At 41.7% G+C, this 15253-nt stretch overlaps 1 protein-coding gene across 1 annotated transcript in view; it reads right to left on the bottom strand.

Moving 5' to 3' along the window:
- LOC112218221 (metabotropic glutamate receptor 8-like) overlaps positions 1–15253 on the bottom strand; it is a 223866-nt gene that overhangs the window by 207108 nt on the left and 1505 nt on the right. The window contains exon 2 of the mRNA XM_024378845.2: positions 8367–9227. Within this exon, the coding sequence (XP_024234613.1) occupies positions 8367–8900 (534 nt within the window). The 5' untranslated portion in view covers positions 8901–9227. The remainder of the gene's footprint in view (positions 1–8366; positions 9228–15253) is intronic.

Raw genomic sequence — 15253 nt, forward strand, 5'->3', positions numbered from 1 at the left:
CTAGGGTCAGTTTGTTATATCTGGAGTACTTCTCCTGTCTTATCTGGTGTCCTGTGTGAATTTAAGTATGCTCTCTCAAATTCTCTCTTTCTCTCTTTCTTTCTCTCTCTCGGAGGACCTGAGTCCTAGGACCATGCCTCAGGACTACCTGGCATGATGACTCCTTGCTGTCCCCAGTCCATCTGGCCGTGCTGCTGCTCCAGTTTCAACTGTTCTGCCTGCGGCTATGGAATCCTGACCTGTTCACCGGACGTGCTACCTGTCACAGACCTGCTGTTTTCAACTCTCTAGAGACAGCAGGAGTGATAGAGATACTTTTAATGATCCGCTATGAAAAGCCAACTGACATTTACTCCTGAGGTGCTGACTTGATGCACCCTCAACAACTACTGTGTTTATTATTATTTGACCATGCTGGTCATTTACGAACATTTGAACATCTTGGCCATGTTCTGTTATAATCTCCACCCGGCACAGCCAGAAGAGGACTGGCCACCCCTCATAGCCTGGTTCCTCTCTAGGTTTCCTCCTAGGTTTTGGCCTTTCTAGGGAGTTTTTCCTAGCCTTCCTTCTACACCTGCATTGCTTGCTGTTTGGGGTTTTAGGCTGGGTTTCTGTACAGCACTTTGAGATATCAGCTGATGTACAAAGGGCTATATAAATACATTTGATTTGATCAAAGGTTAGTGGTTAATTTTATCTCTATTTCTGCTTTTTATGACTCCTCTCTTTGGCTGGAAAAATGGCTGTGTTTTTCTGTGACTAGGTGCTGATCAAACATAATCATATGGTGTGCTTTTGCTGTGAAGCCTTTTTGAAATCGGACACTGTGGTGGGATTAACAACAAGTTTATCTTTAAAATGGTGTGTAATACTTGTATGTTTGAGGAATATTAATTATGAGGTTTCTGTTGTTTGTGTTTGGCACCCCTGCATTTTCACTGGCTGTTGTCAAACCGATCCCGTTAACAGGATTTCATCCGTAAGAAGTTAAATAACGTGCCACAGAAACCATGCAAGCTGTGCTGCAGTACGCTGCAACTTTTAAAGGACGAACCACTGTAGTTTTGATGTCTTCACTATTATTCTACAATGTAGAAAATAGTAAAAATAAAGAAAAACCCTTGAATGAGTAGGTGTTCTAAAACTTTTGACCAGTAGTGTATGCTTATACAGGCAAATATATTCATAACCTCCATTTGTACCCTCTTCCCAGACAAGCCCTTCCCCCTCCTAAGTCTAGGATGTACAATGAATCTCTATGGCTAGGCAGGTGGTGTTATCGTCCCATCCCGAGTCCGGAACCTTTGGTACTCCTCCACACATCTCCCGGTCTTCTTTACGGTCAGGAGAGGCTTTGAGACTAGGGAGTATACATTCTGGCAGCCTGCCTCAGTCCCTTGTTAATTTTCCGGACTCATACACAAAGGGCTATTTGAGAATAAGCGACCCATTCATACTCAAGTGAATATATTGACGCAAAAAATATTGAGAGAAAATAATGATATATAACAGTGAAGCTATAACATACTGAGAGCCTAATAATGATATAAAAATATGATATAAGATAACGTCATAGGGCAGTAGTTTACAATCTATTAAATCTAACACATGCCTCCCATCGCACCCTTATGAAAACCTTCTGTCTCAGAGACAGGCCCCCTTTGTTATATGATTATAAACATACTAAAACATGCTCAAGTCCATAGCAAGTCCATAGCATCGGGGGTGCAGCACCCACTCAATTTTTTAAAATTAAATTAAAATGTAAATGTTTTTTTCACAAAAGTAGTGCACTGGGACTTTATTACTATTAGCGGACCGATACAGATGTCTGTAACGCGTACAAAAACATTATTTCAGCAACTCCACTTTGGCAAAAAGACAGTTGTTTAATCAACCTTTTCATGCGTGAGTTCAAAATATCTCTAACAGTCACCCCAGTGTGAGTTGTTTTATGCATGTGATGTCAGAATGCACTCACTGCTTCAAAACGTGATTGACACAGCAGGACAGTTAGCCTATAGATAATTAGCAGGCAGCGCAGGTTATGTTTCAACTTGTCAATTTGAAATTATTTTCTACCAACTTTTCTTTTTTGAACAACCGTTTGAATTGAGGAGTGTTCCACCTCCTAATTAATTCACATAGAAGTAACCCATTTCATTGTTGCGGACAATTTATGTTTGAGGCTTGAAAACTTCTTAGGGCTGCAATCCCGTTAACGGGATGATATGACAACAGCCAGTGAAAGTGCAGGGCGCCAAATTCAAAACAACGTTCACTACTTCCAAAAACATCCAGTGATTTTGCATAGCCACATCGTTCAACAGAAATACTCATCATAAATGGAGATGATAATACAAGTTATACACATGGAATTATAGACTTCCCTCTCCTTAATGCAACCGCTGTGTCAGATTTTTAAAAAACTTTACGGAAAAAGCAAACCATGCAATAATCTGAGACGCCGCTCAGAAAATAAATACAATTTTCCGCCATGTTGGAGTCAACAGAAACCAGAAATCATATTATAAATATTCCCTTACCTTTGATGTTCTTCATCAGAATGCACTCCCATGAATCCTAGTTCCACAATAAATGCTTGATTTCTTCGATAATGTCCATTATTTATGTCCAAGTAGCTACTTTTGTTAGCGCATTAGGTACACATATCCAAACGCTAGTGCAGGTCCCGCATAACTTCGGACAAAAACTTCAAAAAGTTATATTACAGGTCGAAGAAACATTTCAAACTAAGTATAGAATTAATCTTTAGGGTGTTGTTATCATAAATCTTCATTAAAGTTCCAACCGGAGAATTCCTTTGTGTCTAGAGAAGCAATGGAACGCAGGTCGATATCATGTGGAATGCGTGTTATCAGGAAATGGCTCTCTGCCAGTAACCTGACTCATCCAGCTCTTATTCAGGTCCACAACACAGTAGAAGCCTCATTCAAGTTTCTAAAGGCGGTTGACATCTAGTGGAAGCCCTAGGAAGTGCAACTTCATCCATATCCCACTGTAAATTCAATAGGGCCTGGGTTGAATATCGACCAACCTCAGATTTCTCACATTTTCTCACCTCCTGTTTGGATTTCTTCTCAGGTTTTTGCCTGCCATATGAGTTCTGTTATACTCACAGACATCATTCAAACAGTTTTAGAAACTTCAGAGTGTTTTCTATCCAATACTACTAATATATATATATATATATATATATATATATATATATATATATATATATATATATAGCAACTGAGACTGAGGAGCAGGCCGTTTACTCTGGGCACCTTTCATCCAAGCTACTCAATACTGCCCCAGCAGCCATAAGAAGTTAATGAGCCGGACAAACTTCTCTTTTCGATCAAGTATGCAGACATTTCTGCAGTCTTGCACTAACTTTTTCCCCGTGGCATATTTTCTGGCTGGCGCTTGCATTGCCTTCATTGTTGTTTTACTTTCAAATAATAACTTTGGACATGTGTACGTTCCTATCAAAGTAAGTGCATTATTTTCTGTATATCGTGTTGTTGTTTCTATTCATATAGTATGTATGTATGTATTTACAGTTTTATTCACATGTTTTTAAGTTCTGGTGACAAATAATGCATTCTGAAATTTGCATCAATTTTAATGGACACCTATGGAGTGTGTAAAATACATTTTTGAAGGTTGTACTGATTATGATGAGCTAAAGCTAAGCTTTTTGCAAGCTATGTCTGGTGCCATATTTGTTGACAAAATACAATGCATTCTGGGTGTCACATAAATGTCTGTCAGACCAAAGATGTTAGAGGTGACGGAATGGTTCAATCATATTTTTCGAGTAAACTTCCGTAAGTGAATAATTGTAGACAACATCCATACTGCAAACAGTCCAAACTCATCTTGCCTCTTCTTATTATCTTTGGTTGACGCGAAAAAACAAACATGGTGTCACGCACAAACTACCCATCATCGGATTACTTTCGATTTTTAGAAAGTGATTTACTCAATTAATTCGATCAATGGTGAGCTCACCTGTGATGTGATGAATTGTAAATAGTAATTGCTATTAGCTAAGTTATATTGTGGTTTCTGTCAGCCAAGAGTTAGCTAAATATGACTGCTTGTGTTACGTCAATCTTTCCTCAGTTAGCGTAAGAACTAATATAGCTTACATTTTCAGGTTTGGATGATTGCTTTACGCTGTCGCTACTTCTGTGAATGTCTGAACATTGCATCCAAAAATAAACTGGTCACATTCAAGATATAACTTTGTAAGGACTGTATTTGTGACAAATGTTCCTGTGAAAAAACAGTGTCACCAGCTCAAATGCTGACTGTTGCGTCAATCGAAACTGGACGGTCTAAATAAGTGTTCGAATCACACAGGTTTGAGCGTTACGTTGCAAGGACCACTGTAGAATGATCACACCAGTTTGTTGGTACGTGTCAAATCGTTAAGAAGTGTATCTTGCAAGATTCAACAATTGGAATTGTAAGAAGATGTTGCCCTGTCCCTTTCTCTGTGATTGTCATTCATTGGAATCCAGAAAGAACAAAACTCTGTCCTCAAACTTTAACATTCAAAGGTGCAGAACTATGTGAAAGACACAAAACATCTGCATTTTGTAAAACATTTTCCTACATCAAATGACAGCTACTTTTTGTGCAGTATTAATTTAACATCCTTACAAACCACTTAATGTAAATGTACATTACTGTATTGTACATAGGCTGGTCACCGCTAGCTGCTAGCTTTCTGGAGCATATTGGACTGTTAGCTGAATAGATCCATTGGCCAATTTTTTGGGCCATGATACCTATTTTGCCAATTGGACTTGGACCTCTCTGCTACTCGGAACCCTACTAATCCATCACGACTGGTCTATCGACGTCACCGCACATGGAGACTAAAACTGACTTTCTTCCTCTGGTGAGACGTCCCTCTAAGACCCTTCTGCTAGCTTGCTAGCCCCGGCCCCCAGCTGTGCCCTGGACAATTGAATTGTGAATTCAAAGTGAATTGATTGCCCCCCATCTATCTTCAGAGCACATGCTGCTAGGTGACCTAAACTGGGACATGCTTAACACCCATCCTACAATCTAAACTTGATGCCCTCAATCTCACACAAATTATCAATGAACCCACCAGGTACAACCCCAAATCCATAAACACGGGCACGCTCATACATATCATTCTAACCAACTTGCCCTCCAAACACACCTCTGCTGTTTTCAACCAAGATGTCAGCGATCACTGCCACATTGCCTGCATCTGTAATGGGTCTGCGGTCAAATGACCACCCCTCATCGCGATCAAACGACCACCCCTCATCACTGTCAAAAGCTCCCTAAAACACTTCAGCGAGCAGGCCTTTCAAATCGACCTGGCCTGGGTATCCTGGAAGGATATTGATCTCATCCCGTCAGTAAAGGATGCCTGGTTATTCTTTAAAAGTACCTTCCTCACAATCTTAAATAAACATGCCCCATTCAAAAAATGTAGAACAGGAACAGATGTAGCCCTTGGTTCTCTCCAGACCTGACTGCCCTTGACCAGTACAAAAACATCCTGTGGCGTTCTGCATTAGCATCTAATAGCCCTCATGATATGCAACTTTTCAGGAAAGTTAGGAACCAATATACACAGGCAGTTAGGAAAGCTAAGGCTAGCTTTTCAAACAGAAATGTGCATCCTGTAGCACAAACTCAAAAAAGTTATGGGACACTGTAAAGTCCATGGAGAATAAGAGTACCTCCTCCCAGCTGCCCACTGCACTGAAGCTAGGAAACACTGTCTCCACCAATAAATCCACTATAATTGAGAATTTCAATAAGCATTTCTCTACGGCTGGCCATGCTTTCCACCTGGCTACCCCTACCCCGATCAACAGCCCTCCACCCCCCACAGCAAATTGCCCAAGCCTCCGCCATTTCTCCTTCACTCAAATCTAGATAGCTGATGTTCTGAAAAAGCTGCAAAAACTGGACCCCTACAAATCAGCCGGGCTAGAACATCTGGACCCTCTCTTTCTAAAATTATCTGCTGAAATTGTTGCAACCCCTATTACTAGCCTACTGTAAGTTGCTTTGTATAAGAGGGTCTACTAAAATGGAAAAGGAATGAATAAACCATATCAGAATTCACATAGAAATAAGTTGTATTTCAAGAACCTGGAAAACAATCGCAGCACTCCCACCCCCAAACTACTTCTCGTGGCTAACACTAGTCAGTTTCTAACACTGTTGTCCCAAAGTCTAATTACAGCAAATTACACAAATACAGTGCACAGTAATACTGAATGTGTGTAAATTATGGATGATCAAATCCATATGGTTTTGTACACTTTGGATGGGAATTAATGGATTTCGGAACTCTATAGGGAGCCATTTCGAACTTCAAACATGGTTTTATCCTGCACAGACTGGTTGTGACTTGGAACCTGAACTTAAATGAGGAAACCCCGTTTGGAATGACAGGTCAATGGGATCGCCCCGAGGTCTACATCCATTTAAACTGCAACTACATCACCACTAACCCCAATTGTTAAAGGTTGGAATTGGGTGAAAGAGAAAGCTGATCACGGAACAGCACTTAGGGGAAGACAATTCAGAGTTCCTCTTGTCTTGAGGATGAAGCTGTGCATATCCACTCCATTACTAAGACTGTAATTGGGCCAGCCCCTCAGCACATGGATCGATAGTGATGAAAGCACAGTCTGTTTATGGGAGTCAATCACAGGTGACTGGTTGCTCCTTAATTGGGAAGGACGGGCTCATAGTAATGGCTGGAAAGGAATAAATGGAATGGTATCAAACATCAAACGCATCTCTTCCACTCCACTCCAGCCATTCTTATGAGACATCCTCCTCCCCTCAGCAGCCTCCTGTGGAGTCAATGGAGTGTAAAATCAGAGCTTTTGTGTCCAGGATGTAACGTATCCTTCACCAGACATTGATATGTTGTTTTTTCTGAGACTTGCATTGTCACGGGGAGGTGTCAAATGGAGGGGGGTGGGTGTGGGGAGGTCTGAACTAAGAACTGTGAGAAATAATGTAATTGTGTTCAAAACAATGGGTTGTAGTTCATAATGTACTGCACCTAGCAGATAGATTACATTATCCGCTTTGTTAGGGCCTATCAGCCTGTCAGGCCCTTCCTCTCCCTTGTTCTGACCTCTGATGCTACCTGCTATTCCATCAGTATTTAATTCACAGTCAAGACATTGCTCATGCCACTGCTTTAGGCTGGAGATTCAACCTGTCGGGTCATTCTCCACTTTCACCTTTTCTCCTCAAGCAGATCACTGAATATTTATACTCTCCTCCATGTTGGGTAAGTAATATCTGTGCTGACCATGAAAAGGATAATGGCTGTATTAGATTAATGCAACATATCAATGCAGGTCTATCACATTTCCCACAATGTATTTTTAGATCCAGAGCAGTTGCTTTCTGTATTACAAAGAAGGGAGACAACGGATGCTGTTTTGAGAGCAATATGCTGCAATATCACGATCAAGGTCAATTAAATCACAGAAACACTGGTATATGTTTCCTTTAGGACAGTTCACTTAGTTAGCCCAGACAAAATAATGGGACTAATGCATAGCTATTGAGAACAATACACCTTGTCAGGCTGACACTACATATTCCAACAACTATGTGCTAAAGTACATCTCATTCACTTCCCTCTGGGAACCAAAACTCCATACCGTAGTCAGTCGTTTCACATCACTGGTTTGACCTTTTCGTGTGTCTACCACTGGTCAGCTGCTGACATCAGACCTGATTGGCATGCAAGAACTGTTATAAGCTATCATTGATAGTTTACAGCCCTCTGGGGTTAGAAGTAAAACCTATTTTAATAACGCTGACTATATTCTAATGGGGTATCGGGTAACTGAGTTTAATCTGCTTCAATAGCGAACATGCCAAGCACACAGGACAAACGTCTCAATGCCAGAGCAATATTGTCAACCCATAACCTTGCTAATACCCATTGGCAACAGGACAGGATGATGATGGTTGTGTCTAGAAAATCTCTCAATTTTTAACAAAGGCCCAGCCACTAGCTTGGGAGAGGAAAATAGTTATCCAAATAAAGGCTGTTGCATAATGTTTTTATGATGACACCCCACCAAGCCTATGGAAGCCCCATCTGCATTCCAATGTCCAAGACAGCGGAACAAAGCCTGCTACGCTAACCAACCGAACCTTGAAGGGATGACTCGTCATAAATCTTTGACCTTTTCAGACTTCAGAGTAGACTAGACCTTAGCCTGAGTCAAACCTAAGCTTAAATAATATTGAGAACCCGGACTATGGGAAAAAATAAACACAATCCCATTTTCAAATAGCGGAAACAGAATCCTCACCTTGAAGAGCCGCAGGATGTTGGCCACCATGATGGACACCGAGCTAGCCGCTGCCCCTATGACCCCCACCACCTTATCCGGCTTGGCAAAGATGGGTGCGTCCCCGTTGGCGCAGCGCACGTCTGAGCCATCCCTCTCGATGAGTGCCTGAACGAAGGTCAGTGACTGCTCCAGGGCATAGGTGTCTCTGGAACACGTGTCCAGGATGCGCGCCCCCAGGGTCACGTTCGGTAGCAGCTCTGGGTCCTTGTTGATCAGGTCAATGGCAAACAGCATGGCCTCCAGCCTATGAATGCCCTTCTCTTTCTTCAGCTCCCCGCAGGGCACTCCTCTCTCGCCACGGGAGTGCACAGGGAATAGGCCACCCAGCATGATGTCACCGTCCAGTCGGATAGAATGGGCGTACTCCTGCAGAGGCAGCTGCGGGTCCGAGACCTTCTGAGTGGCAGAGACCAACAGCCAGTAGCATTTGGTAGTCAGTAGGAAGAGGAAGCAATAATGGGAGAGGGAGGGGTGTTTGGACTCCCTGGCCATGGTGGTAGCAGTGCGGGTGAGTGGGATAGTGGGTCAGGGGAGGGATGGTGTAGCACTGGAAGATCGGAGCAGCAGGCAGCTGGTGGGTGGTGGTGGGTGCACAGGGTGGGGCGTACCATGGGTGCCCCTCTCTAAATCAGGGTAGGGTTAGGGATGATTACCTCTTGGTTTCAAAGAGCTGCTGATGCATGTTCCTGGCATCACTGGGAAGGAGGTGCAGTTTGAGTGATATAAGGGAGCTGGAGAGAAGAGAGGCTGAGTTTCTCACACTGGCTGGACAGTGGTGATCTCTCTCTGCAATCCTTGGCATCACATGCTCAAAAGACCCTGTTTGTGATGTGAGACAAAGGGAAATACAATGAATATGTTACACAATGTAGGGTTGAGCTCTCTATTAGACACAGGCACATAAGTCATTAAACATATACAGAGAGGTCCGGAATTACTGGATCCCTTGATAAAGAAGACTGTATGAAATACATAAGTACAGAGGTATATTGTATGCAAAAAAAATACAACAATTGTATTATCTTATAATAATGCAATTGTCCAGAGAAAGATTTTTCAGTACTCCAGCACCCTCCCCTTGCAAGATATCGCCACTGAGCCTCTTTCTAAAATGTTTTATGAGATTGGAGAACACATTGGGAGGGACCTTAGACCATTCCTCCATACAAAATATTTCTCAATTCTTGATATCCTTAAACTGAGTTTATGGACTGCCCTCTTTATTTCAAACCACATGTTTTTAATAAGGTTCCAGTCCGGAGACTGAGATGGCCACTGCAAAATGTTGATTTTTCTTTGAGGATTTAAATGTGTGCTTGGGGATATTATCTTGCTTGAAGATCCACTTGCGGCCAAGACTCCTGGCAGAGGCAACCAGGTTTTTGGCTAGAATATTCTAGTACTCGGTAAAGTTCATGATGCCATTGACCTTAACAAGGGCCCCAGGACCAGTGGAAGAAAAATACCCCATAATATCAAGATCCACAACCATATTTTACAGTATGGATTAGGTATTTTAGGCATGAGCATTGTTCTCTCTAAGACCAAACCCACGTATCATTTGACCATAACACCGGTTCCAATCCAAGTGCCAATGCCGTTTAGCAAACTCCATGGTCAGATGACATCAAAATATAGCTCTTTGGCCCAGACACCAATGGTGGATTACTTGTTAAACAAAATCTCTATCTCTGAGCAATTGTATTAGTATAAAATCATTTTAAAAATTGGAGCATAGCTCAGTATTTATTTTAGTGTTTTTTGCTCATCTGTATCAAGGGATCCAATAATTCCGTACCCCGCTCTATAAGAAAGGCATACGACCACACGCAAAGTCACATATGCTGTTTCTCCTCGCTCTTTCTCAAACACATACACTATATATATACACAAAAGTATGTGGACACCCCTTAAAATTAGTGGATTTGGCTATTTCAGCCACATCTATTGCTGACAGGTCTATAAAATTGAGCACACAGCCATGCAATCTCCATAGGAAATGATTGGCAGTAGAATGGCCTTCCTGAAGAGCTCAGTGACGTTCAACGTGGCACCGCCATAGGAGGCCACCTTTCCAACAAGTCCGTTCGTCAAATTTCTGCTCTGCTAGAGCTGCCCCGGTCAACTGTAAGTACTGTTATTGTGTAGTGGAAAAGTCTAGGAGCAACAACAGCCCAACCACAAAGTGGTAGGCCACATAAGCTCACAGAGTGGGACTACCGAGTGCTGAAGCATGTAGCGGATAAACATTGTCTGTCCTCAGTTGCAATACTCACTACTGAGTTCCAAACTGTATCTGGAAGCAATGTCAGCACAATAACTGTTTTCAGGAGCTTCATGAAATGGGTTTCCATGGCCGAGCAGCCGCACACAAGCCTAAGATCACCATGTGCAATGCCAAGTGTCGGCGGGAGTGGTGTAAAGCAGTGGAAATTAGTTCTCTGAAGTGATGAATCACACTTCACCATCTGGCATTCCGACGGACAAATCTGGGTTTGGTGGATGCCAGGAGAACGCTACCTGCCCCAAAGCATAGCACCAACTGTAAAGTTTGGTGGATGAGGAATAATGGTTGGGGCTGTTTTTCATGGTTTGGGCTAGGCCCCTTAGTTCCAGTAAAGGGAAATCTTAACGCTACAGCATACAATGACATTCTAAATCATTCTGTGCTTCCAACTTAGTGGGAACAGTTTGGGGAAAGCCCTTTCCTGTTTTAGCATGACAATGCCCCCTTGCACAAAGCAAGGACCATACAGAAATGGTTTGTCGAGATCAGTGTAGAATAACTTTACTGGCCTGCACAGAGCCCTGACCTCAACCCCATCTAACACCTTTGGGAGGAATTGGAACGCCGACTGAGATCCAGGCCCAATCGCCCAACATCAGTGCCCGACCTCACTAATGTTTGTGGCTGAATAGAAGCAAGTTCCTGCAGCAATGTTCCAAGATCTAGTGGAACACCTTCCCAGAAGAGTGGAGGCTGTTATAGCAGCAAAGGAGGGACCAACTCCTTATTAATGCCCATGATTTTGGAATGAGATGTTAGACGAGAAGGTGACCACAAACTTTTGGTCATATGGTGTAATTGCACACGACTAAAGGCATCAAATTCAAATCTGGACCTCGAAGTCAGTTCTAATGCTTTTTTCATTCTTCCCCTCTAATCAGGGACTGTTTTAGACCTGGGACACCAAGTGGATACAATGAATTATTAGGTAGAATAGAAAACCAGCAGTATGCCAGACCTCCAGGGAAGGATTTTAATACCTCTGCACATAAGCATGCACCCATGCACAGGCACACACACACACACACACACACACAAAGGGGCAGACACAACAAACATCCACATGACACAGCAAGGAATCTCCCCTTGAAAACTGTGAACTCTTCAAACATACGCACATCTGCAAAAACTCTGTCTACAAAGCTGAGACTGTGCTTGATAAAAACATCAAAGAAGTGTATTATCATGTAGTAAGCTATTGCATTTGCAATGACTCTTATCCTTACCCTGATGTGAATTTAAATTGCTGTGATGATTTTTACATAATCCATAGATATGTGTTTTACATAATCCATAGATATACAGTAAGCTACATAAGAATCGACACAGCAACATACCCTACAGCCTTACAGATATATTGCCGCACAATAGCATCGATTACAATGACAGAAACGGTGTGTGTGTGTGTGTGCGCACGCTGGCTGCTAGCCTGTAAAATGAAAACATGCCCGTCCTTTCTTCCGGAATTGAGAGGTTGGCTTACTGTCTTTTCTTTCACTGTTGCCTTCCATAAAAACTCATTATCCACACTTATTTACGACTCAGAATACTTTTTGGTACAAATAACAATTCTGATCAATGGAGGCTTCATGTGCACATTACAATTGTGTGACAGCTCCGGCCCTTACTCTAATCGTTCTTACCTTTTAACCAGATACTGATTGCTACCTGGGAAAACAGTGTGTGCCCTCTCCAGCCAGTCACTCTCATCCCAAAGAGTAACATGGCAGTGAGAGAAAAATGTGCAAGATGTGCATTGTGCACTCCTACATTTTTTTCTTTACAAAATATCAAATGTACAAAATACCAAACAATAACGTTTGTTAGTTATAAAACAATTGATCTATAACTCTTTAAAAGAACCCATCGCTGCACAAATGAAGCATGTCGATAACAACCATATGTAGCATAGCATGAGTAGGCCAAAGAATGCATGCACCTGTGCTGCACGTTCCCTTCTGTGGTGAACGGCGCAAAATTATTAACCACCTCCTAAACTCCAGATGTGCATGGGAACAGTTCCATCATAAACGGTTGAGTTGTTCTAGCCTCACAAAAGGTATTGTTCTATGCTAGTAGCCGACTAATTTATGATGGATATTCTGAGTACTGAGAACATGTGATACATTTCTTGACCTAGAACTTTTGAATGTAATGAGAAAATTTAGATTTTCGCCTAAATAATACCCAGAAGTTTTTAAAAAATCATGAGCAACAATAACTAGTAATGCTGCATAGTTCTACTGTAAAAAGAAAATTATATAATTGCTGACATGTACTCACTTTTGAGGACACAAGATCAAGTACATAGTAGAAATATTATTAAATTATTGTTTTCGTATTCAACAAAAGTGTGGTAAGTGACTGAAATGCTTTCTGGGGTAAAGGACAAATGCTTTCCAAATACAGTAATAATCAAATTATAAACAATTTACTATAATATTTCACCTTTATTATAACTGTAAAATAAATATGATCATATTTAGTGACAGTACAAATTTGACCCCATTTCATATAACTGATGACAGAGCATTTTCTGCCAAGCCTCCTCTGAGTGACACAAAGAGAACATTTGAATGTCTGCAGACTCGTTTCAAGTTCAGCTTTCCTTATAAAGTGATTTTGTCCCTGTTTGACCAAGAGTGTGTTGCTACAACATTACATTTTTTTCATGTTGAGAGTTTAAAATCTGGCTGAATAATCACAACTGTTGGATTGGTTAGACTGTCCCCTTGAATATGCTATCTCCAAGGCTGGGCTCCGTCCTTCAGAGGGAGATGAAATCTATTCTTTGTCTGGAAAGGGAGTGACGTGTCACATTTTCTGGCCTATGCAAATGTGGGGGGTAAAACCCTTCAAGTCAGCTCCACTGACAAGGTGGTAGCAGAAAGCAGACAGATGGGGCTTGCTGGCACTATAAGGCCCTGCAATGTTTACAGAGCTCTTTGTACACCAAAATGTCAGTCGGAACCGGTCCAGAACCACTCAAAGTCCTAAATAGGGGACTTAACATCTAAGAGGTTGGCATGGCAGGCAATATACCAGTGGTACTCATTGCTCGGCCAGTGGGCCGCATTTGTGGCTCACAGTGATTTTCTTTTTTTCATAATACATAACAATGATACAATTTCAATTCAATGTGTTTAATGCAGGCCTGAATCACTTCATTTAATGTATCTATTGTTCCCTGGACGGCAGATAGATGGCAGTATAGCGCTGCTGTTGAACAGAAACGCCGAAATGGAACGTTTGCCAAAATAGAACGCAACTGCTCAGCTACAGCGACCAATACATATCAGTTTGCTACTAGCTAATTTTGCAGTCTGGTAGACATGGATTGATTTATTGTAAAAAAGGAACGTAAATCTACTGACAATGAAAATGAGGGGGAAGAGTTGGAAAACAACTTGACAGCTATGAACGAACAACCACCGGAGAACCAGGAAAATCAGGAAGATGGCGGCTGGAAAATGCAGCTAGCTAACGTAGCTAACGTGGCTCCGGTGGTTAAGAGAAGGATACGGTCGATTCAAGAAGAACACAGAAAGCTCCAAGAGAAATTTTAGAACGCATAATGGGACTAGCCCATTTTGTTTTAATTGCCAGAAGGCAGTCAATTGTTTTAAACAAGCAAATTTTGAGCAACGGTTCCAGTCACACCATGCCCACTTTAACAAAACATATCCAACTCAAAGGACAGCTCAAAGGACAACAACAAATGATGGACAGATCTAACATTGTTCCAGAGAAAACGACAGAAGCAACATATAAGATTGCTTGGATACTCGCAAGAAACAAGAAAGCCTTCACAGATGCAGAGATTGTCAAATAATGTTTTTTGGCCTCAGCGGAAATATTTTATGCTGATTTCACAAACAAGGAAACTATTTTAAAGAAAATTAATTAAAGGACTGCAACTCTCAGACTCGACCACAACAAGACGCATAGAAGACATCGGCGAGGACATCGCTAAGCAACTGATTACTGACGTATTGTGGCGCCGTGTTTTAGTATTGCGCTTGACGAAAGCACTGATGTAAGTGACATTGACAGTTTTTATGTGTTCCCTCAAAACAAGTCGTTCAGAGAGGAAATGTTATGTTTACTACCCCTTCAGGGACAAACACGAGGAGAGGATATTCTGAAAGCCCTTGTTACATTTTTTGCTGATAATAATATTGACTGGTCAAATCTGGCAACTGTGTGCACTGACAGCGCCCCAAACATGTGAGGGAAGGAGAAGGGACTCAACAAGGAACATTGTGAAACAAAAACAGAGAAACAGACATACCAATGCACACCTGGATTGCCTCACAAGGATAGCAACAACAGATTATACATTTTGAATGAATTCAATCAAGGAGCAGAAGGGACATTTTTGCTCATTCAACTACCGAGGTAACCCTTAATATGGGTCTTATACATGTGATGTAGCCTATTTGATGTGTGTATGTATATTTTTGTGATGTGCTGTACATCAAATCAATTGCATGTGCTCTTTTGCTATGAATCTGCACTCAATTGATAATTGATCATATTTGAAGAAAAAGTACAATAA

The sequence above is a fragment of the Oncorhynchus tshawytscha genome, linkage group LG19 (assembly GCF_018296145.1).
Source record: "Oncorhynchus tshawytscha isolate Ot180627B linkage group LG19, Otsh_v2.0, whole genome shotgun sequence".
NCBI classification, from domain to species: Eukaryota; Metazoa; Chordata; class Actinopteri; order Salmoniformes; family Salmonidae; genus Oncorhynchus; species Oncorhynchus tshawytscha.